Source organism: Fulmarus glacialis, unplaced genomic scaffold (genome assembly GCF_000690835.1).
Source record: "Fulmarus glacialis isolate BGI_N327 unplaced genomic scaffold, ASM69083v1 scaffold23548, whole genome shotgun sequence".
Taxonomy (NCBI): Eukaryota; Metazoa; Chordata; class Aves; order Procellariiformes; family Procellariidae; genus Fulmarus; species Fulmarus glacialis.
Genome location: NW_009229261.1, coordinates 15,989 through 41,885, shown reverse-complemented (window position 1 = coordinate 41,885; position 25,897 = coordinate 15,989). Strand labels below are relative to the sequence as shown.

Here is a 25,897-nt window from a genome sequence, read left to right as displayed (position 1 = left end):
AAATTAAAGATTAATAAAAATATTAAATTATCTTTAAATTTACTGATTATATTTGCATATTAGATGATAGCTATCATTTCAATTCTCCTTGAATTTGGTAAATCGGAGTCAGTAACAAATACCCTAGTTTGATAGACTTGAGACAAGAAAACTATTTCTAAATCTAGTCACATAACGGAGACAAAAGGGAAGGTGAAGGCACAGAGCAATTTTACCTGTGAAATCTACAGAGGAAATAGCTGTAGTTTAATGTTATTGAATCTTCTAGTCTGGGAACTGTGATTAGCATATTGCTAAAACTCTTGTTTGAAGCCTGATAAGGAAATTACCAACCCCCCTCCATTTTCCTGTAGTGTTGATACTTTAAAACCTAAATTCATAAATAAATGACAGTGGAATGCATTTTTACTTTAATGGGTGACTTTTTGTTGCTCAGAAGATGTTTTATGTGGTAGCACAGTATTTTTACCCCAATCATGTGAGATGTTACTTCTTTAAATGTCTGTATTACAGTTCCCCTTCCATTCCCCTCAGGAATCTGACTATTGAGGTCACTTGACCCAGAAATGGGTTTTCAGTTTAAATCAGCAAGAAATTACAAGCAAAAATGTGAGAACATTATGATTATTCCTTTGGTGTCAGAATCATGGTAAAATTGAAAAATTCCAGAGCCATTGACCCCAGATGTTAATGTGAGATTATGGAATACGAAAACTACTCTTCACATTGCATTGCCAATGATCTAATAAACACAGGACTTGATCCTGAACAGTCACCTCAGTAAGCAATCTATTGTTGTTCAGAATTTTCCTACATGAATGCATTTTGGTTTTTGTAATTTTTTTATATTGGAAAATGATGATGATAATAAAGACCATTCACAGTTCAGTCCAACAATACAAAATGTCATAATGGCTGTCTGCTGGCCTACAGTGTCCTGGTTCTTCGTGGTTTTTAAGCCACGACATACAGAAATAAAGGGTGGCAGTGTTTGGACAGGATAGCATGGTTACTGAGAAAAGAAATCAATGGGAGTGCTACCACTAGAAGTATAGATATGCTATTTTTGCATGGCAAATAAACCTTGTTGTTTCATCTGTTTTTCATGTGTGACAATTACTGGGGACAGTGCTTTAGTAGGAAACCATTTTTAATAAAATCTGTATGATTTAGGCTATACAGCCTCTGTTCCACTATGAGGGGAGGAGGAGCTGCAGAAATCTGTTTTCAGAGAGCATATGATGAAAGGATGAGAAAGTTGCGGATATAATAAAATGAATCTTGTGTATGCCATTCAGTGTAATGTTTAGGGGGAAATTGTTCATGTGTTATGTCCTTGCTTGCCTAGGTTTGATTCATGGGCTGGCATGGCTCTGGCTCGAGCAAGTCGTATTCAGGACAAGTTGAACTCTAATGAATTGAAAAGTGATGGCCCAATCTGGAAGCACTCCACTCCTGTCTTGAATTGCTTCAAGCGAGCCCTAGAGATTGACGGCTCTAATCTGTCCTTGTGGATAGAATACGGCACCATTTCCTATGCCCTACATTCTTTTGCATCCCGACAACTCAAACAGTGGAAATCCGAACTCCCCCCTGAAGTTGTGCAGCAGGTGGGATCTAACTGAGAGCAGTATGAAATTTTAAATATTTTAAATGATCTTTTCTAACATAATAACTTTTTAAATTAAATATTTACATGCTGTATACCACATATTAGGCTATATGGTTACTTAGTAATATTGGAAATTCTAATATTCATTCATATAAGCTGCTGGTGTCAAGCAATATTTAAAGGGCTTTTTTCTTTCTTTTTCCTGTGTGAAATTAGTTTGAGCCTGATCTTTGAATTATCTTTCAAAGGTGACACAAAATTATTGTAACCTTCTGGAAAGGGGAATTATATTTACCTTACTTTTCTGTAAATGTCGTACAATGTTTCCAGGAAAAGGTGAAATGTATACATATTTAAATAGTGAAAAGATCAGGAATTACTCTGATATCTGTGTCCATATGTCATCTCTTGTATCTAAAGACATCCTCTCCCTTTTCTATGTTTCTGGGCTATTTACTTAAAAAAATATCAAAATTAGGAGATTGATAGCATTTTCATAGAAAAAGTTGTTATAAATTCATTAGCTCTTTATGCATTACAATGATGAAAAAGTTAGAGTTATTATGAAGTTTATTGCTAAGCCAAAATGAGCAATTCCAAATACTCTCTGATAGTGATAAAAGTTGCTAGGGAAAATGTTTTGTCTGTCTTTTTGGACCAGTAAACTCTATTTCTGATTTAACTATTCTGACTTACTAATATTATGTAGTCCACAGCTGGAAGCAGAATGAAAAAAAGAAGTGCTGCGCCTGAGCGTCTGCTGTAATTTGTAAAAACTTTCAGTGTTTGAACTATAGAGAACAGTATTGGGAACATCCTTTGTTTCCAGGAGAACATATTTACAGCAAGGAGATGGGTCTTGCGTCTCAGCTGCCTATATAACTGTATTAACATTGCACTTCCCGTAGACACTTACACAGCATTTGACCCTCTAAAAAGAAAGACGATGTAAGCATGCATATTAAAGGAGAACAAATGGTTTATTAAATATTATGTTTGAAATGACAGCTAACAATAGAGTTTTCTTTCTGAGGGTTATTACATCCAAGAGCTCCAAAACTAACTACTCAGAAAATGAAGTTATTACATTTTATGCCTTTGATCTATCAAAAGTTTGGTCTTACTGACTTGCAGCCTCTTGGCTATGAGGGACTTGCTGAACAATTCCAGGTATAATGCTGGGGTTATTTTGTATTCTCAGATAAAAGGTACAATACAGAGCTGCCATCTTAAGTTGTGGATTAAATCAGAATGTTTATTTAAGACTACTTGAATCTTCCTTTTGTCAACTGAATGTACTAGAATAGCATAATTTACTAAGAAAAGCTCTATTATAATAAAATATAAATTGGAACAATGTAAACTCCCTCCCAGGGATATCTCTCTTCAGGAATGTGTTTCTCATACATAAAAACCTTATTATTCTCTTCTCCTTACAAAATATTTAGGAAAGGAAAGAGTATATTACAGTTCTTGAAGTGCAACAAGTGCTTAGGATACTGCTATAACCCAACAATTTAAATTTATAAACTTCTTTTTCAAAGAGAGAAAAATACATTAATGCATCTTTTGACCTAGTTTTTTATGTGACTGTCTTGGCAGCTAACCTTAATTTATGCTGCTGGTTTTAATTTCGTTGGGGGGGGGTGGGAAATGTATTCTTACCATATTCAGCTCAAAATTAGATGCGTTGCAAGCACGATAGAAGACATTTCTTCACAAATGATAGTGGTCCATAGTGGCTCTAGCAGACGTTAGTTGCAGAACAAAACAAATAATTCTTTTTTCTTTGAAGAGTTAAGATAATTACAGCTCTGAAAAAGTGATAAAATTACTTTTTGTAGACATGTATATTGGCTTGTTATTTTTCAGATTTGTATTTATATGCATATTCTTACACTGCTGTCTTACTGTTTTGTTCTGGTTATTTGTGTCAGCAGTTACGGGAATGAACAAAAACCTATCCATAAACACATTTTGTGGGCCGTCAGGATGTGTTTGATCACTTGGATATGTTCTGTGTCTTTTAGGTTGAAAATGTTTTAAATTATGTACCTTGTTTATGCACTTTTATATGCAGGGGTGTATTTTTAGAATTTTTCATCCCAGCCACAGTGAATTCATGTATTCTCAACACTTCATTCGATCACAGATGGAAGAGGGTCGAGACAGTATGTTGGAGACAGCCAAATTGTGTTTTACGTCAGCATCTCGCTGTGAGGGAGATGGCGATGAAGAGGAGTGGCTTATTCACTACATGCTGGGAAAGATTGCAGAGAAGCAGAAACAACCTCCCGTTGTCTATCTGCTTCATTACAAACAGGCAGGTCATTACTTGCATGAGGAGGCTGCCCGATATCCAAAGAAGATTCATTACCATAATCCACCAGAACTTGCCATGGAAGCATTGGAGGTAAAAGAAAATTAAATACGTAGGCTTGACAACCTTGTTCTCTACAGATAATGGAATACCAGTTATTATTAGTTCATATTATTAGGCGTATGTATATGGTGCTCTGCATCTGGGAACATTTATAAGACTAACTTGAAGAATAAAATGGAGCCTGTTATTCAGGCTGGTTTTGTTTTAAAGACAGTTTATGTCTACAGCCTCAGTATTGGACAGACAGGCCGAAATTCCACTTTTGGATTTGCTGCACACAGTTCATTAGTCAGTTTTTATCAAAATCAAATGTGGATAGGTTTCACAAGCATCTCATACCTATGAAAGCATAACTTCATGCATGAGTTGGAATAGTAGTCATAACACCTTTGCTTTCACTGTGTTGTCTGGTAAAAATAGTGGATCTAGAACATACCCAGTGGTGACTTGCTTCCAAGGAGACCAGGTCTGCTTTCATTGTTGTATTCCATAGGTTGCAGCTATAAAATTTTTACAGTGTGCAGATCTTGTAATTTACAAGCAACTTTCAAAGGCAGGAAAAGTCCTATTCAGGTAAGTTTAGGTCACAGATTACTGTCTTTACTAACTCCTGCAGTTTCTACAGAGAAGAGGCTATTTATAATACGTTGCAGAGCGATGAATTCTCTACTGACCAAATGGACTTTGGTGTTTTCTAGGTATACTTTCGCCTTCATGCTTCTATTTTGAAACTTGTGGGGAAACCAGACTCTGGAGTAGATGCAGAGATACTAGTTAGTTTCATGAAAGAAGCTTCTGAGGGACCATTTGCCAGGGGTGAGGAGAAGAACACCCCAAAAGTTGCAGAAAAGTGAGTGCTAGTTTCCAGGAGTATGCTCTGAAAGCATACTTATAAACTACTGTATAATAAACTATTAAAATGAAGCTGAATGAAATATAAACAAAACAAAGTGATTAGAATAAATTCTAATGTTTGCAGTTGTCGGGTACCGAGATTATATGCTACTCAGGTCTTCTCAATAATTAGCACAGTGTAGATGGGAAGGGAACAAAATAGAACAATTTTGATCTTGTGATCCATTTTGATCTTGTGATCTTGAAGCCATTGTTTTTATTTATTAATAAAATTATTTTTTTTATCAACTGTTAACAAATGCAAAAGCAAATGGTGTTTATTTTAGAGGATATGAGACTTTAGTCCTCATAATTTGTCTCATTAGCAACTACAAAATAAAGAATGTTTTACTATTGACCAGCGACAAGGGAGGAATATAACCTGTACTAAAAATCCATCATTTAGAATTTGTTAGCAAGATTTGATTACTGTATTGGAAATGTTGTAAGAACATGTAGTCGTCTTTTATTCTTTGTATATGTCCTTAGTATGTTAACACTTTTTTTTTTTCCTTGCCCCTCCCAGGGAAAAAGCTTGCATGATTGATGAAGACTCTCACTCTTCAGCTGGAACAGTGCCGGGCCCTGGGACTTCCCTCCCCTCATCCTCCGGTCCAGGTCTGACATCCCCACCTTACACAGCCACTCCAGTTGACCACGATTACGTCAAATGTAAAAAACCCCGTCAGCAGGCAACGCCGGACGGTACAGTCCCTGTTCTCAATACTGGCAGCACAGGGAGGTGCTCTAATCATGGGGGGTTTGACCAGGAATGATCAAACTGCTCATTTCCAGGAGGGTGATGGGTCTGTGGTAACACGGGCAATATTGAAGCTCATTACCTTTATAAGTTCAGTGCTTTAAATAGAATCAATGTACAGTCAGAGCTTTAAATACAAAATTCCAAGTTGTCACCTGCCACCATTGGCACCTGTCGCTTAGTCAAAATGGGAATGTCGATAGGAGGAGTATGTAGCTGACTGAATTTTCAGTGATTTTTTTTTTTTTTTTTTTTTTTCTTTTTCTCTCCAGAGCTACATGTCTGTCTGAGTTTATTAGGAAAGATGTGGGTCCAGTCTTTAGAAGACTGGACACTGTTTCACTGCCTGTGTGAAATGACCAGGTGAAGATTTGAACTGTGGCTGAAACAAGACAAATTGTTAAAAAGGCAAAACAAAACAGTATTATCCTTTTCTGAAGGAGGCAGGTGGCAACTATTTTGAATATATTGTGTATCAGCACGAAGTGATTTGCATGACAGTCCAGTAGACTTCATCTTTTAATTTTTCTTTATCATTTTTACAATGACTGGTTAGCAGCTCATCTCTATAGAATATAAAGTGATGTAATAAATAATTGGCTTATAAATGCAGAAGGTAGGGTGGTTTCACAGTGTTATTGAAGATTTTGCAATATACATATATAGTAGAAATTAATTTACTATTTAAGTAACCTGACATTATTATTTGGCTAGGAATTTTATTCCGATTCTGCTCTTCTGGCCATTTGTTAATCCATATGGAACTATGCGTGTCAGCACTCAAGGAGGAGCAAAATATCTGCAACGTATAGCTTAGCGTTGGTAGAATGTGGCAGACCCCACAGAAATGCTCTGCTTGATAGGAGTTTATTTCTGGAGGGTGGGCTGCTTCCTATTGTCATTTTCTGAAGAACGGTAATTTGTAAATAACTTTGTTGACACAAACGTTCATATGCCTGGAAACTCTTCAAGGTGAATTTATTCCTTTTCCCCAACAAATAATTCTTGATGAAACTGACAGAAGATCATTCATCTCTTTCACTAAATTGAATAGAGAAATGTTCATTTTATCCATGCTTACATTTCAATAAGGAGTAATTCATTGGACTGTTTTGATATCATATGTAGTGTGTTAGTGTGAATGGGTTATACAGTGATCAGGGTCTTATATTAGCCTTTTGATGTCTTTTGACACAGCAAACACAGAAGGGAGCAAATATTTAAATATTTCCTAAGTAATATTCCCTATGAGAAGCAGTTCTGCCTAAGACTACATCTGCTTAGATCCTGAAGACTGTTGAAATGTTCCCAGGAGATACATAAGTTAGCTAAATACTCCAATATGTGTCATTAGTACATTCACTCAAAGTAAGATATTATGGACTGTGGCATGATAATTGCCTGATGGGAGCAAAGTTGGCTGCTTAGCAAAGCCTGAAGGTGCAAGCTAAGGAATGTCTACCTTTGCCAGGGCTGAAGTAGCAGTTCTTGGTCTGCTAGCTTAGCCTAGCTAGGACTAATCTTAGCTGCTGTCAAAGCAATTCAAAATGTCAGCTGCTGAAAGAAGCGGAGTTAGGGTGATCTTTAGGAAGGCTGTGTGTAACCATGACAAGTAGAATTGCAAAGTACTGCATCATTCATAATGTTTTGTAAGTTGCTGGCACAACTAAACTCTGCATACAGCATATTGAAGAGGCCCAGAAAACTGAAATATTTGCCTTGGGGCTGTTACAGATGGAAGGAGAGCTAACAGGCTGAGCAATGCTTAGAAGTCTTCCACTTTTATATTATTACATATACTGTGCTCCTCTGCATGCATTTGCATTTTACTTGTATTAAAATACATACTTTCGAAGTAAAATGCTCTTGACATCTTACACGTAATCACATCACTGAAGAAAACTGGTGCCTGCATTTCCATTGTACCATTCCTAAAAATAGCAAGAAAATATCCATCATTTGACTACTCTTTAGATTTATGTTTTTTACCATTCTGAAACTGTCTATATTGTTGTTCACAGAATGAATATTTGGACCTAAATTCAGCCTAGATATTTATTCTTTCTGAGGCCTGACAGTACTCTTATTTACTCTTACTCTTGTATTGATATTGTTGATCATATGTGGCATAAACAAAATAAGAGCATTATAAAGAGTCTTACCTATAAAGTTCTCTTCATATGTTACCACAAGCAAACATGCTAGTTGGGATCCCTGTCATTGCTGACCTGTGGGATCTCTTTTGACCATTTTTGGGTGCTACGCTTCAAGAAAACATAACCTGCGAGGAAAAAAAGAAGGAATTGGGATGGTTTGTCTAGGGATGAGAAGACTAAGGGGAGACATGACAGCAGTGTAACCTCAATAGTGTCAAAGGCTGTACAAAGAGTCAGAGGCAAAAAAACAGGATTTCCATGTTCATGGGAGGCAGAAGGTATTAGAGTTAAATTGCATTTTCAATCTGGACATTAGAAAATAGTGTTAGAGTAGCATTAGGAAATACTATTTAGCAAAAAAAAAAGTGAAACACACTAATATATTCCTGGGGATAGTATAACACTGCAACATTTCAGCACTGGAAGTCTTGAAAAAGTGGCAATACAGCCATCTGCCAGGAATCGTGGAGATGTAATTTATCCTGATGGAGAAAGGAATGGACTAGATGAACTCTTGCGGTTCCTTCTAAGCCCTATTTTTTCTATTAAGTTTATGTTGTTTGTGGGGTTTTTGGTTTGTTTCTTTTTTCTTTTTTTAACAAGATACCAAAAAAATGTGCCTTCTAGTGCAGCAGATCTCATTACAAGCAGGAGAGAATTACTGTACAGACAGATGTCTTTTCTTGAAAATATTGGGACTCTGATCTTCAGGCATTCATCTGTAGATAGGTACAGTTGTGAGGGCAAACTTGTCTCAGATACATTATATTTAAATGTGTTGTTATAGCTCTTCAGCACGTTTTGCTGGTGGAAAAAGACGACCAGGATATGCAGAAATCGCTGTTAAAGTTGAGAGCATTGAAAAGCTTTATATCCAGTGAATGCTGGTGATAACTAGTTTAAGTCATATATTTAATGGAAATGGGAGAAAGGAACCAGTAAATATAGGTTGTAAAGGAACTAAACTACTTTTTCCTCGTGGCAGCTGCTAGCATATATCTCCTTCAAGGAGACAGAAGTATTGCTGAGTGGCAGCTGTTATTTGCTGGCTGACTAGCTGCTGTCATGTGTGTAAAATGGGCAGCTTCCTTTCTCTTTTCTTGTCCTTCCTTTCAGCAACATCTTTTCCTTCCTTCTGTTAATCCTGTCTTTCCTGTCGTCACCCCTGCCTGTTGCTGTTTTATAACCCTTCAAAATGAAAACTTGCATTTGATAGTAGAAGCCTGAGGTGTAGACTCTTTTTATTTTCCAAGACCAAAGTAGGAAACAAGAAAAAACAGGAACTCAGCAGGGACCAAGACTATCATTACTTGAGATGTCACCATATTTACACAGCTAAATGGCCAGTGTTATATACCAAAACAGACATGCTGATTGTCCTTCTTTATACAGGCTGGATGTATGTAGTCATTAAAGACCAATCGCAGTACAGACTTCAAGCAGTTTAAATTTACCTAAATTTTGTGCTAAGCATTAAAGTTAGTTCAGAAAGCAGTAAAAGTATTAAAATCAAAAAAATAAATCTGAATGAGAAATCTGTTTCCCAAAAAGTGGACTGGGAGATTGTTGTGAGGTCTTGTTTGCTGTAATATGCCTTTGTTGTGTTGATATTCAATTCCGTATTATTGTGGTGCTATGCAGATGATGTATTCAGTATCCATTGCTACTGCAGTGTTAAAATGTCATATTGTTTAAGTCTTCATCCACGTCATGTAGTATGTTGTGTGTAGTTAGACCTAATCGTCCTTTTTTGTGTTTGTCTTTGCCTGATTGCTTTTGCAACCAATATTGCCCGTGCTGCCTCTAACCTTTATACAAATCTCTGTTTCCCAGGCATTCTCTTCCTGCTTTTACCTGTCACGGCTTGCTTTTAATAATTGGCAAAACCTGCATGATAAACTCACTGGGAAAGGCTACTTGCTTCATGCTGTTGGAGAAGTCTCACTTCATAGTTTATTGGTCTGTAATTCTGCAAATGTTATGAAGATGCACAGTTTTTTGTAAATGTTCTCAACATCCTGATGAGACAAAGGTGATCTCTGAGAAACTTTTTGTACCAGGTTGTCACTCATGCCAAACTAAATAAGCTTCTAAGATGGAGTGGATATTTCTGTGCATAAAAAGAATGTCCACATTGCATTTTGGAACATTAAAATCTTACCCTTCAAAATTCTCTCTCTCCAGCAGTTTAAAATGAAATCTTTCGGTCTGCAGTACATATCCTTTTCTGGCATGTGGTACTGGATGTTCATGGGCACTGCATACTGGACTACATGAAAAATGAATCAGATCTAGTTTATTGCAGTATGCTCCATTTTTACCTTTCCCCAATTTAACCTCTCTCTGATTAGTAAAAGTATCACACTAACTTTTGGTGTGAGATTATGTAAAAAGGATTTGACTAAATAAATGGAACATTGATGAGATACTCTGTTGCTCTGCACCTGAAAACAGAAGAACAGCAATATAGGACTGCAAGTTACCAAAACACATTCAGTGTTCAGTGCAGCCAGACAAAACACAGACTCTCATCTTTGACTCATGTTATAAGAGAACTCCCTTTAAACATTCGGAGGACTTGCTGTCCTCAAGAAATTAATCTGCTCCCATGCAAATCTCTGCAGTTCTTTTGTTTTTAATAATGTGCAAGTGCCTTTTGATACAGAGCTGAATGTTGTCTTCTGTTATGGGTGGAATCTGTTTCAAGAATGAGAATTGTGTGATACACCATGTTTCTGACTAAAGACCAATAAAGAAAAACGCTCATCCATACAAGTAAAGAGAAGAGGGGAGATACGGTGCCAGGCAGGCAGGACAAAGAGAGAGAGTCTATACATCCGCAGCCTGTGAACCTTTATTGCATGAGACAAGATTATTTTTGTTAATAATATATAGTTAGTTATTCACAAGCTCTGAACTGTGCAGAAGGATTTTTCTTTACTGTAAATTGAGTTAGCATATGTATATAGCTCTTTAGAAAAGCTTTCTGTGCCATTCGTTTCTGATTTTTTGACTTGTAGCTGATTGTTTATCACATTTCAGATACCTTCTTATAATAACTGGGCATACATTTTCCTTCAGATATTTAAGACAGAAAAAGATATTATTCAGAAAAAGTGAGTTATACCCTGTTGGCTCTCTGAGCCTGTTATCTACCCCCATATGCAGGTGTTTCAGAGGTCTTCTCCCCCCTCTTTTTAATTTCCGAAAAATTTCAAAGGATGGAGGACAGACAACATGATTACTGAGCTGCATAGTAATTAATTGACAAAGGCGGAATACCTCATTCATTGGTACTTCAGCTCCCCTGAGAATAAATTATATAAGCTTGTACCATGAGAGATGTTACCTGGTCAGCATACTTAGCAGTAAGATCTCTGTCATTAGGATTGTACGTCCGCTAGTTCAGGTCACTTATGTTATAACACATCACTGTCTCTTCTCTTCCCTCCTTCAGCCCTGTGAGTGGACACAGTTTAGGTAACAAGGCTTACAACATATGGTCCACAGGGCTCATGGTGCATATGGTAGAATGCTGGCCCAGGGTAATGGCTAGTGAAATGTTGAGCCTTTTTTTCCTCTTGCATTTTTAAATTAAATACTCATTTAGATTCCCCAAAGTGTAACACAACTTTTTACTGTTAATTGGTAGGCATGCAGGTGTTGTGCCTGAATGCTAATGGAGCAAAGTGACAAAGGCTTTTTCTGGTATGGAGGAATAGCGTGGAATAGGGAAGCGTGGAAGTCAACCCAGCAAACCTGTTTTGTTCAGGATAAGATTAATCTTAAAATGCTCTTAAGCATAGAATTAAGTCAAATAGACTACAGATATTTTTCTAATATCTAAGACAGATGTGTTCCAGTAATGATAATAGCTACTTAGTTATCCAAGTGACTGGCAGGATCTCGCTGTGATAGAATAAAGCTCTTGGCAGTACATGTGAACACGCAAGTTCTTTTTTCTCAATGACATCTTTCCAATAATAATTAATATTTTTTTACTAATCTCTTGGAAAGTTAACAAGATTCTTTCTTTTGACCTTTTCACATCTTCTGTCCAGAGCTGCTCTTTTTCACCTGTTGGCAGAGTAGGTGATATAGTCTGACATAGAAATCACTGAAATATCACAAGTTGAATACATTATGAGGAATGAGTTTAAAAAAATACATAATTTTTCTCTCAAGTGCCATTTTCTTAATCTTTAGAAATAAACATGAAATACTTAACTTTATATCAAATAGAGATTTCGGTTTGTCAGGTTGTTTAAAAACTTCCTAAAACTTAGGAGTGATGCAACAGAGTAATGAAACGAAATATTATAATATCAAAGAGAGAATCTGGTATCGTATTTTTAATAGGAATTTTGTTGCAGTTGTTTTTGCACAATTTAGTAGACCTTCTTCCCTATTCTCTTCATTTCCACTACAGATAATAATTTTGGGACATTAGTAGCCAGTTGTATTTTTATCTTTGCTTTTGAAATAATAGGAGACTTTACAGGAAGGGACCTCAAAAGAGTATTTAGTCCTTGATTTATCATTTGCTTATAACTTTAGCATTTTGGAAGAGCTTGCCTTATTGCTATTGCCAGATGGAGGAACTAAGAAAATACCTTAGGTAAACAAAATATTAAAACCAGTAATTTTGTAACTCTTAAATTACACAGAGTTGCATTAAATTGTCTTTAATTATAGCAGAAATTATTAAAAAGCACTGATGTTCTCCTTGGATTTGCATCTTTGAAAAGGACAGGTATCTATAGCAGTTGGGAATTTGGAATTAATTCTCACGTGTCACAGACTGCAGTGGTGTAAGATCTGTAGGTTGAGTAACACTAATGACTGTCTCAACTACAGTCAATTCTTACCAGATGAAGGAAAAGCTTTATAACACAATGAATGTAAAAATATATTCTGTGTGTCTGTCTAGTGTATATATATAATATACATTTGTGAGTTAGCCTAGAAAAGCATAGTACTTTCATGTATGAAGAACGTAGATTTTTTTTTTTTTTAAAAAAGCAGAGTTAGGATGTGACTTGGTGCAGTTGCTGTGAGTTCTGCATTACATAGTGCAGCATTTAGGTATTGACAGCGGTTTTTTGTTATATTAAAGTATATCTTGGGTAACCTAAAATGATAGCTATTTGTCTACCCGTCCTTGAAAACCTCCAGTGATTCCATAGGTTGTCTATGCAATTTTTTAACTTTATGTAACAGTTAAGCTAGAGATTAGGAAAAAAAAAAGGCAATTTTCTTGCTGCAATTAAAACCTATTGCCTCTTGCTCTGTACTTAGTGAATATGAAGAGCAATTATTGTATTTTTATTTTGGTTAATCATATGTATTTGGAAATTCTCCCTCATCTTCTTGAAGATAAATAACTCCAATTCTCCCAATGTTTTTCTTATATGCCATCTCATTAATGTCTCATCTCATTTTTTCTCCTCTCTTCTGAATTCATTCTAGTTAGTCAGTATTTTTTAAAATGTGGGTCCCAAATACAGACACTGTAATTAAGCTTAATTTTCATTAGTGCTCAGTAGAACAGGAAGACTCTTATGTATTTTTTCTGCGAAGTTACTGATTATACATTCAAGGGTGATAGTTTGCTGAATTGCTTTTACAATAGCATGACATTTTGGCCATTTTTGGTTTGAGAATTACTAATTCTTTACAAGCACATGTGAATATATGTGCTTGGATACACACACATTTTCTACTACTGATCTTGTTATCTTTTAGGTGCTTATAAATGGATTGATTTATTTATGCTTAAATAATTCTGTGGAAAATGAAGGCTGGTTCGCTAATAGCTTTGACCTTTTATCCTTTGTAAAGATAGGTACTACACTTCGTTTTCCATTCCCTGGAACTTTACCCATCCTCTGTGACTTCTGGGAAATTAATACTAATAACTGGTGGTTGCTGCAAATTTCTGAAATACTGCAGTGTTTTTCATCAGGCCCACTTAGTTTGAAAGCATCTACTGCATTCAAGAAGTATCTAAAATAATAGGAAGTTGTCTCAGCAGTAGTCTGTCTTTGTTTTTCAGTGATTAAGGAGCCCAATGTTAATATCATTTAAATTATTTTTTTTAATAGAGTTAATCTATTGAAAGAAAAGGAGGATGAACATACATACCTAGACCTACACATTTTAGCAGAAACTTAAAATCAAAATAGCTAGCTAATTGTAAGGAGGTATTTTCATTTGTTCCCCATAGGGAAAAGCTTCCCTGTCATGCATACATTTGAAATGTAACATGCTAAATCATTGTCTATCTTTGCATGCTGAGAAGTTAGTGCAATTTCCTAGTGATCTGATATCACTCTCGCGTATTGGTCTAGCAGTTCTTGATTTACATTCTAATGCTTCATCTGTCATAACCCACACATAAGAACTGACCTCCAGGCTTACGGCAACATTTGGAAATTTGCCATTTTTTTTTCTTCCCTAGATGAGTAATTCAGCCTCTTTGTCACAGATGCAGAAACTTCCTTTAAAAAAAAAATCAAGGGAGCTACTGTAAACGTTTTTCCTGTTGCCAACTGGAAGTTCAATAGTATCCATTTGTACCACAGAAGGTTATTAAAGCTTTATAAATGAGTCATTTAAAGCTTGACTGACCTCTCTTCAGAATCCTTCTCTTTCCATTCTTTATAATTATATTCCTTCTGTATTAAACTTGTAGTCATTAACCAACTATATAACTTCCAATTAGGAAGCAAATACTGTTCCCCCATTCTTTTCAAGATACATTTTTATTAAGATTTGTTCCCTGAAAGGGAAGGTTTTCTTTGTGTGGTAGTGAAAAGCCTACGGAGTGCATCAAATTTGGTTTAAATTTGTTGGAATCCTAATAAGCAGAACCTGATCTGCAAGCTGAAGGTCTGCAAAGGGATTTATCTTGATAAAATAAATTCATAGGAGGCCCTTAGCTCTCTCCTGAACAAGTGCAATTCGGATGGAACAGAAGAAATTTAATTAAATTATCAGCTCATCTCTAAGCAAGGACTTTTGCTTTTTAAATTTTCTTCTTGATGTTATCCAGAAAATTAATGAATAAGAATGCAGTGGAACTACCTAGACAATGGATGTAACATGCCTCTTGGTTAAGCTATTCCTGTATCTTAAGCAGAAACAAGAAATTAATCTTTTGGGCTATAGATTTAGAGAGAATTGCCTGTATCGAAATTTTTTGTTGGACACTGAATTATGTTGGCACATTATTACAGAAAAATGCCAATTTCCTATCTGTGTGAGAATATGCATGCATTTTTCTGCTGGAGGTACTAAGCTGCATTTTTTAGGTATGCAAGGTTGCCTCTGATAACCCTTGATGTAGAAGAACTTGGGTTATATCAGGCAGATTTCAGACCTGGGTGGAGGGTTTTCACTTGCCTTTTTGTTCTGAGGTGTGAATTTTAGCCCCCCGATAAAGTCATGATCCCGTACAACTTTTCCTGTGCTGTAACAGCTATGAGCAGATTAACGCCTTAGTTGTGACTGTAATGTAGTCAGCAGCCAACGTACCCTACTCCACTCTGTCAAGGTGAAGTCACTTCTCCTATTCTTCTGTCTACTGCCTTCAAGTCCAAAAGATTTCCTGTCTATCTTAGACCTAGTTCTTTGATGGATTGTTTGTTTGCTGTATCAAATCACCTTTCAGAACATTTGGTGTACAGCATCTAAGACCTGCAGGATAGATGGCATTAGTGATCACTCCTGTAAGTCTTTGCCCTCTAATGGTACTGATTTTTCTGTCCTTCATGAGTAATTCTTACCAGTATTGTTGTTCATGTTTTTTTCTTGTCAATTGAGCTTTGTTTATGTCAGACTCAAAATTATACTGGGTGCTTTTCAAGGTAAATGGCACAGTAAACCCGGGAAACTTTATAGGACCATAATAGCTGAACTATTGCGTCCTCAGCCTAACTGCTTTCCAAAGTTGAGCATCATTGCTTTTGAATCAAATTCCAGGATTATATTCTAGGAAGAAATGTGGTGGGGCAGGGAGCTCTCTATTACATTAGTTTTAAATAATACCTAGAGAAAGAAGACTGGGGTTTTAATTTCTTAGCACAAAGAGGTGAGATGAAAATGAAGTAGACAAAATAAATACCTTTTAGACAACAGAATCGGTGGTTGGTAAGGATCCTGTATTGAACTTGTAACAGGTTTGCAGAGTGGCTGCAGTTTTATGTTGCTGTTACCAAGATGCAAGTAACAGCTTGATGAGTATGAAATGGTGCATTCCTTCTTTATCTCTTTTGCAGAGAGGAGTCAGGATAGCACTGCAGCAGTGCTCTCTGACTCCAGTTCCACACAGGATATGTTTAATGAGCCTGCCAGTTCTCAAGACAGCCTGAGGAAGACTTACACAGAGAAGAGGATTTCTACTACCTGTGCTGATACACTGATGCCCAGCAAAGAGACCCTGGGATCTACAGAGGAAAAGAGTATGCCTGATTTAATAGATAATGTCAGCTGGTATATTCTCATTGAAATGTTTCTTCTGGCATGCAGAAGCACTGAAATATGCTGCACTGTGACTGAGAATTTTAATTAGGCGTTACTGCTGCATGTATGTGTGTAGCTTAAAATTGGAACTGTGCTTTGCTTATGTGGCCATCATCCCAATTTGTACTACCTGTTAAACCTCACAAAGAAAAGAATACAATACACAGCTGTCTGTGGTGGCCCTTTTAGGGCTTGCCTTCTTTTAGGTTATTATTTACTCTTTCTTCAATGTTTCAGATGTCCAAATAATTTAAGGAATAGTTATTTGAAGATGATCTCAAATAAAACATTTTTTCTTTTCCCCAGGTATAGATGCTCTTTTTGTTCTGGCCCAGTAGCAGCTCGATATTCAGTATATAGAAGAGCACAAGTAGGGGAATTTGATGTTTTATTCCATTGGATACTTTATTTCAGTGGAGAAGTGGAATTACTCTCTACCAAACTTTTCCATATATAATAGAACTAAGTGTTCTGTATTCCACTGGAAAAATTATTTCAAAATCCATTAGCTGGAATTTCCGTTTGTCTGATGTTTGCACAGTTGTATGTGGCAGAAGATAGAGAGGCTGGGCTTCAGGGGAAAGACAAACAAAACCAATGTATAAATTTTGCCCACCTTTCCTGGTTGTGGAACCAGAATGTGGTACATTACTGACATTTATTAGAACAAATGTTGTATTTTTCCATAAAGCTATCTGTAGAGTAAAATTGTAATGGATACATAGATTGTCCAAGCAAATTTTGAAAAATTTCTGTTCTGGAAAACGTGTTTGACTCAAAGTTCAGCCTTATTGGAGAAAAAGTTAAGGAGCAGCTTCATATTTGAGGATGAAGTATATTTTATTATATCTCTACCGTGCTAGGAGATAAGATCTAATGTAAGAGGCTCTTTATCCTGGCAAAGACAAAGACACAGTAAATTTCCATGACTAAAAATCAAAGTTAAAAAAATTAATCAGCATGTAGCATGAATGTTTTCAGCAGTAATGACTACCTAACAGGAAATGTGGAAGCTGCCACTGTCACAGATGTTTTCTGAAGTAAGATTTGGTATCCTTGAAGAAAAGATGGGTCAAATGAACTATGAGTTATCAAGTTAATTGCAAAAATATTTGGATGGAACTGTAGGTCCTATATTATCCAGAAGGCCAGGATAATGTAGCTGCTGGTAATCATTCTATCTGAGCCTAAATTGTATTCTGGAATTGTGTTGTTCTAGGTATACTGTTAAGAATAACACATTTCACTTGGCAGAATGGCTTTAATTTTCTGTTCCTTCTTCCTTTCTTTGCAATAGAATTTTACTGAATTTACACTTTTATTTTGTCGTGTGTCTCCTCCCCCCGCTATCTTCCAACAGTATATAAAATCCTGCTTTGTGTAAGGGGTGCTGAATTCTTAATATTGTTCAGGGAAAAACCCAAATGGAGACATCAGTGTGTGGCTCTGTTTGTTAATGAGCTGAAGGTTACTTATTTATTAAACATCAGAAATAGTCATAATTTTTTCAGGAACCACTCAATAATTCTGTCTATGCTTTAATGAAGAAAAGGATTACCATTTGTTGTATTTAATTTTGTGTATTTCATTTGCCATTTTGTAATTTTCATTGTCATTTTTGTCTTCTCTTAATGTTCCAGTTGCAGGAAAGTCAGAAGAGCTGCTGGAGAGCTCAGAATCTTACCATCCTGCTGAGCCTACTGGCCAAAAAACTCTGGTGGATCCTCAGTCTGCTTCTGGCAATCCCCTCAAAGCTGCAATCCCCCCACCCTCACAGTGGGACTGCAAAAAGAAAGCTGAACTTTGTGGAGATGCATCTGAATTTCCTCATGGTCTTCCAGCAGACCTTGAGGAACAGCGGAAGTTCCTGACAGAACAGTGTATTGCCTCCTTCTGTTTGTGTCTCAGCCGCTTTCCCCAGCACTACAAGAGCCTCTACAGATTGGCATATCTGTACACATACAGTAAAACACACAAGGTGAGTAGACCACTGATACAATAGCTGACTAGCTGTGTTTATTGCCCGCGTAAACAAACTGTATTGTCATTTGTACTAATTCAGAAGTTTCAGTGTTAAAATATAGCAGGTAAATTTGTTTAATGCAGTTTGGATTGGAACTATGCTTTGGGAAGTCTTCAGCTCCTAGATTGTCTGGAGATAAGATCTAATATAAGAGGCTTTTTATCCTAGCAAAGACAAAGACACAGTAAACTTCCATGACTAAAAATCAAAGTTAAAAAAATCAGGCCAGTTGAGTTGAAAATTTTTTTTTTATTACTGAACTAAGTAATTGTTTGTCATTCAGCAGAGAATTACCTTTTAGGTATTACATAAATTAAGATGTTCTCGTAAAAATGACAGCAATTACTTATTTTACTAAGTGGACTGAAAAGCGATTTGGAAGCAGAAATTCCATCCCTATTGGTGTAAACACATCATGTGACACAGACAGACTTTCTGGGTATCTCCGGTCTTTGTAGAATGAAAGTTTTCCTACTGTCAGAGCATAGAGGGCATCTTGAGTAAGACAAAATTATTTGCTGTTTAGAAACCACTGAGTGAAAGTCTGTCAGAGATTCTACTGCTCACGAGCCGGTGATTTTGGATTAAACAGGAATAACAATGTCTTGGTGACTTTAATAGTATCAGTTCCTATTTGAGGTGAGGGCAAAATAACTTGCTTCCTCCAGCATGACCCTTGCATAATAAAATTATCATAATAAAATTAATTTCAAAGGCATTCTGCTATGAATTATCATTGTTTTGGTTTTAAAATTGTCATTCTTTATTTTACTTACGTTATTATAATCCTTTGTCTTTCTGAAATATCAGTTAGTAAAACATGTATGAATAGTAGGTTGAAATTATCAGAGTTATTTCACTAATTGTCATAATGGAGGTTTGAACTCACAGATTTTGTATTTGGAAGTCTTGTTATGTCATATGCTGCTCTGCATGGCTTCCTGAATTCTCTCCCCCACCAGTACTGAAGCTTGTGTGAATAATAGGGAAGGGAAGGTAATGGAAACAAATCATACCCCTTGCCTTATAGGAGAAAACATACTAACAGTACTGCTGTGAATTGAGCAGTAGCATGTCTTAGCAATCTACTGAAAGATGATGAATATTCTGTTTGGCTGTACAGTGATCCAGAAACATATTACCATTTTTTTAAAGATAGCTTGTTTTGAAAACATTCTCATGCTGTTTGTATGTGACAGTTGTTAATTTTTCCATGGAGCTAATCATTAATAGGAGCCATAGATTCCTGCAATCTGTCATTACTGTTGCTGACAAATGATTTTGTATCAACATTCAACAAAAAAGGCTGCACGTTTTCAATTTATTGGTTCAAGTAGCATATCCTTGCCTGAGGAACTACTTCCAAATATTTTCTTCTTTTTTTTTTCCTGATGAAGCCTTCTCTTTTGCTTTTTGTACCTCTCTTCCTATATAAATATCAACTTAGTGATTTGTAATGTTTTTCTGTATGAAATATGCATTGTTGTCTAAACACATCTCCTCCTGGAACTCAGAAAAATTGAATCCTGCCTGTTTGAGCCTAGTAGTTACCAGGTTGGCTTTGACTAGCATTGTTGGGTTTTACTGTCCTTTTTTATACCTCGAATACTGTGTTCAGTTTTGGGCCCCTCACTACAAGAAGGACATTGAGGTGCTGGAGCGTGTCCAGAGGAGGGCAACGAAGCTGGTGAAGGGCCTGGAGAACAAGTCTTATGAGGAGCGGCTGAGGGAACTGGGGCTGTTTAGCCTGGAGAAGAGGAGGCTGAGGGGAGACCTCATCGCGCTCTACAACTATCTGAAAGGAGGTTGTAGCGAGGTGGGGGTTGGTCTCTTCTGCCAAGGAACAAGCGATAGGATGAGAGGAAATGGCCTCAAGTTGTGCCAAGGGAGGTTTAGACTGGACATTAGGAAAAACTTCTTTACTGAAAGAGTGGTCAGGCCTTGGAACAGGCTGCCGAGGGAAGTGATAGAGTCACCATCCCTGGAAGTATTTAAAAGACGTGTAGATGAGGCGCTTAGGGACATGGTTTAGTGGGCATGGTGGTGTCGGGTTAACGGTTGGACTTGATGATCTTAGAGGTCTTTTCCAACCTTAATGATTCTATGATTCTACTTCTCTGCATAACAAACAACTACTCAACACTGCAAAAAAAAATCTTCCTACTGATATATGTATACTACATACTTTCATGAGATTGTAATTTTCTTTCTTTGATGATTCATTCAGGTTCTTTTGTAGAGCATTGTCAAATGTCTGTGTTTTAATGGTACACTAATATGTCTTTAGTGGGAGTTATACTCCTGAACAAATTTAAAAGACAAAATGCATCTATGCATTTTCAGTAATAACTGGAGTAAGAAGTATGCTTAGATATACTGATGATAAGCCTGATTTAAAGAATGAGATAAATTACATCAGGTTGAGTTACTGTGCGGGCAGACTGGATTACTGGTAAATTTTAGAAAGCTGAAATTAATTTTTAAATGCATATAACCATCTTGGAAAATTCATCATTTATGTACCAGTGCCAGGAATTTGTATGAAGAATTTAGACTGATGGCCAAAATTCATGGTTGGCTGGGAAAGGAGAGGATTGGCAGGTCTCCATAGTGCATAGAAAAACAAGTTTTCCATATGCAATCTGTTTTCTCCCATTTTACAGTATTGCCGGTTTTGCTGTTGCGAGATTAGTAAAAATAGTTGTGAGTGCTTTTTTTAACATCCTTTTCAAAATCTTTCAACATTTTGTTTGGCTATGTGTACTGTTTTTTTTCCCCCTGCAAAATCCTGCTTACTCTTTGGAGGCTGTTTCTCTTTGTTTTATTCTGTTATCAGAGCAAATTTGTACATAGCTGTTTTTTGTTGGAATAAATGTGCAGGAAAGTAAGGATGAGTTTTCAGAAGTTACTTATTGCCGTTTGGGCAGTAGTTTTCGTTTCCCATTCACCTTGTCTCTGTCTTGAAATCCTCATCCGTTGTGATCACAAATCCTTGTGATTTTTACCTGCAATATTAGTGTTGGCACAGTTTGGAGGGAGAAGATAGGACTTGGCAAGATTCTGTTCATCAGTATAACTAAAAAGTTTTGTGAAAAGTATTTGCCTTATGGTCTTTATGGATCAGTATGTAGAACTGGTCTGATACTCTGCAACCAGCAGATTGACAGGAAATAAAAATATTTACTTATATGCTTTTTTTATCTCAAAATAAAAAATACTCTGTAAATCCCAGAAGATTCTGCTCACAAATACTGTTTGTATGACTTAGGTTTTTTAAGTTTGTATCTTATATTATGTCCGTTATTAACAGAGCCCTCAATGGGGAAATTAATGTCAGGTATAACATAATGTCAGTAGCATGACAATTTAGTCAAACTAGGCATAATACATGCATGTAAAAATTACAAGATTATATATATATATATGCAGGTTTAATATGTACTTAGAGACAGGCATATTTTGTAGGCATAATAGATGTAAGCATTTCAAGCAGCAACAGTTTGGTAATAACAGTTAATTCAAAAGGCTACACTTGAAGGTCAATAGTCTTTTTGTTTTGCTTTTATTTGATGCAGTAGCACTAGGGGTTTTTTGAGATAAAGCCTTCTATCAGACTATAAAAGAAAATAGAGGGAAGGATTAAGGTGTAGTAGGATGTTTTGGACACCTCTCAACAACACTTTATGGAGTTTCCAAGTTAGGTAAAGATGACTTCTGACACAATTGAGTTAAGGGGTATCCACCTCAGGTAACTCAGATTTCCACTTGGTTGACTATAAGAGATTTTCCTTTTCCACTGTAACAATGCTAGTAAACTTTTTTGCAAGTTATTGTACCCTGTCAGTCATCTTGTCTTTGAATCTTGGGGTGATGAAGATGTGGGAGGCAACAGCTGAACTGGAAAGAGTACTTCATAATTGCCCTGAGTCAGACAGCAAAATTCAGCATTTCAGACTGGCAAGCAGTGTGCCAAGAAGAATAAATCGTTTTTGCTATGTCCTGGATCCCTTCACCTACTCCTAATAACTTTATCAGCTAAAAACTAAGCAGAGCAGACTCTGTGAAATCTAATGAGTTGAGACCTGCTCAGGCATATTTACTGGGAATAACTGATCATGCTGATTTAAGGAGAAGGGTACTGGAAAATCTGTAACTACATCTTTTATTCCTATTAGTTTTGATTGTGTGAAGTTACCGTGTAATTGCCCCATTTGTCTGAATGATCTTTTTTCCTCCTAGCTAGGTTACTGTCATCATCTTGTTCAATAAAAGCCTATGAATTATATGTACTAAATTCATGCCTATGGATGGTCGGTATAATGCGCACAGCAGATCACCAGAGCATGACGCTACACTTAATGATCTCTTAATATTTTTATCGTAAAACTTAGATCAGGAATACATTCATAGCTTAAATTTGTTTAGACTGGGATTTTATATTTAAGCTTTGTAGTGGTACCTTTCTTAAGGGTTTTGTTTTCCTTTGATTTTTATGTGATAGTTTTAACTGTAAGATTCAGATTGCCACACGTTAGGCAATTTTTTACTTTGTTTTCACACTTGGAATTTACTTGTTTCTGATGACTATGATTGGCATAAAATAAAGCATTTATGTGCCTGGATCTTGGATGTTATGATAGGCTTATTTTTTTCTGGATTCTGATTTTATTCAAAACAGGATGACTTTCACAGAAGACCAGATTTTTGTAGGTTCTTTTGTGTGTTGTATTTTCTTCTGTATGTATTTCAAAGTATTTTGCAGGCTTAGGTTAATAGGATTACAGAAATACATATTACAAAAGAAGTAGCATAGCAAAAAGTTAGTATACAGTTAAGTTTACATACTTTGCTTTCTTCAATCTTAATTAAATTTGACACTTGGTGATAATAATTAAATTTACTTGTTCCCCTGACTAGCGAGAGCGTACCTTGTGGTATTTATGAGTGAACATGTATTTGTTCCATACCAAAAGAAAGCTATTCAAATCCCCTCAACTGTCGTACACTATAATCATGAAGGTCCTGTATAAGTACCTATATCAGCTCTCTGAATGAAGGATTTTTGACATCTGTAAATATCTGGTTAGTATTTCCAGTGTTCAGCTCTCTTGCACATGAATCCGTAATCAGCATTTTGCTAGAGGGGATGCTTCAATTCTGGTAAGACATTGGAGATTTCTGCATGATTACTGTCATTAGGACAAAAGGATTTATGGTTGAGCAGGGCTTTTACTGTTTCACCAGTCCTGTAAAGAAAATAATCTTTACAAGATTATTGTAATACAGTAATCTTTATAATTATTGTAATCGTTATAATCTTTATAATTATTGTAATATCATACCCACCCACCCACACAAAAAGATATTACAACTGGAATATACTTCTTGGATGGACATGATTTAATCAAATTTATGATTCACAGAAACGTATTTCCAACCCACAGAACACAAATCAGAATTCAACATTTTCATTTGTCTCTATGAACCAAACATCTTCCTCTTTGTTTTATCTGCTCTGTAGTGAAGTTGTATCTAAAAAAGCCAGTCTAATGCGACTCGAATGCCACTTTCTAATACTGAAATAAAAAATGAAGCAAAGCAAAACTTCCATCAGTGAAACCTTACAATTAATAATTGTACCATCTGTTAGTAATGTTTTGCCGGGAGCCAACAGCTGTCCCTAGTTCTCAACTACACAAGAGATGTTCATGCATTGAACTCTTAGAGGGGTAGTGCTTTTATGAATTTTTGATTGTTGTCTAGCATTTCGTCTCCTACCGATACTTTCTGGTTAACTCACTGAGCACTATTAACCAAATTTGATGACAGGCATGGAGTTTTCCAGAGAGGTTAAGTGAAATTACATGGAGGGCAATGGCTGGATAGAGGTAAAAGGCCTGAATTCACCACCGCACTAAAAGAAGGCTGCAGTTTAAGCCTAAAGATGGCTCTTCTGTTAGGCTGGGCGCTGGCAGGTATGCCTTGCAGATAGTTAGCCCTAGGGCAGAGCTGAGGGGTGGCTTCAAGCGTGTGTATGTGGGGGGAAATTGGAGGGACTGAGGGACAGGGAGGGCTGGGGGGGGCAGTGAGGGGCCTGGTGTGTGGAGGAAGGCTGCAGGATACCCAGGACAGTGAGTTCCACTGTTTGCTGAGAAAGTTTATCTTTTTATATGTAAATTATTTTATATTGAGCATTAAAATTCAACTTTTAACAAAAAGTTAAGGTGTTTTTAAACATACCTATAGTTCAGGTTTCTTAGGTGACAGATGGAAGAGATGGAAGGTGGATCTCAATGAAATTAAGTTTGGTTTTTTTAAATAATAGCTTTTAAAAAAGGCAAGAAAGCAAAACTTGGTATGAGGCTGGATTCAGGAGCTGTAGGGGAGTGACTAACCTCTCTGCTGGGGCTGATCAGTCTGGATGCTTGCTCTGAGAGGCAAGCTGGCTTCTCTCTCCTGAGGGATGTCTTCCCCAAATCACATGCCTCTACAAATACTGTTGGAACAGCAGCTACCTGGAAAATGAGAAAGACAGTGCAGGTTAATAAATAAAAGCAAGCGAGGGCTTTGTACATCTACCTGTGGTGGCATTTCCGTCCCCTGCCTGCAACTCACCTGCCCCATTTTGTCCACAGAACCTGCAGTGGGCCCGTGACGTGCTGCTGGGCAGCGGGGTCCCCTGGCAGCAGCTGAAGCACATGCCTGCCCAGGGCCTCTTCTGTGAGAGGAACAAGACGAATTTCTTCAACGTAAGTTTATACAGCTGATAAACACACCCATACTTTCTCAGCCATCATTTTAACACCTGTTTCTCACTTGAAAGGTTTGCGAAGGGACAGTAATGTGAAATTCAGCAAAGGTGCATTAAATGGGTGGCTAAAGGAAAGGCAAGATTGTGTTATAGAGATGTTTACTGGGATTTTCCTCTCTTGAAGGGAACCACATTAGAAGGATTATTTCTTATGAGCTTGAAAACATCAGGAAAGAAGCACGAACATTTCTCAGTTATGCATCATTTACCATATACTTGATGGTTGAGCCCGCTATAAAAATTCTAATTCTATTCATCTTAATTATCCTCTTGTTTACTGTTTTTCATCTAGACTTGCACTTCTCATGACAAAAAAAAATAGTGCTAGTTGCTCTAAGAAATCTCCGGAGTTGGAAGGAGCTTTCTTGTCTTCAGCTTTTGTAGCGTGGCTCAGCAGAAAGAGTATTTCCAAGTCCCACAGTGTGGTAGCAGCACTGTCATATAGACTGTCCCTATTCTGTGATACCTTCTAGTCCACAGGGGTGTCTATGCCTCTCGGTGACATGGGACACAGCATAATTCTGAGACTTACATGAGCATTTATCTATCAAATGCCCTGCTGTGACTGCGACTTAACACATTGCTGTTGTCTTCAGTATCTCTGGCTTTTCTGTGGTATGTTCGAGGTTTTTGTGCCTTCTGCCCTTTTGTGATAGGATTCTGTAGCTGTTTTGTGGCTTGCAATGTGTGGCAAGAACCTGGAGGTATTCTGTTTGTCTTTCTGGACTATGTATC

The 25,897-nt window shown here is 36.8% G+C and overlaps 1 protein-coding gene across 1 annotated transcript; it reads left to right on the top strand.

The window, feature by feature from the left end:
* Positions 1–1,367: 1,367 nt before the first annotated feature.
* Positions 1,368–25,100, top strand: LOC104081172 (calcineurin-binding protein cabin-1-like; the record flags this gene model as incomplete). Its single annotated transcript, XM_009583805.1, has 7 exons — positions 1,368–1,610; positions 3,693–4,025; positions 4,694–4,845; positions 5,416–5,631; positions 16,089–16,267; positions 17,969–18,306; positions 24,987–25,100. Coding segments are annotated over exons 1-7 (1,575 nt in total), but the record flags the coding sequence as incomplete, so codon positions are not given.
* Between the last annotated feature and the right edge of the window lie 797 nt (positions 25,101–25,897).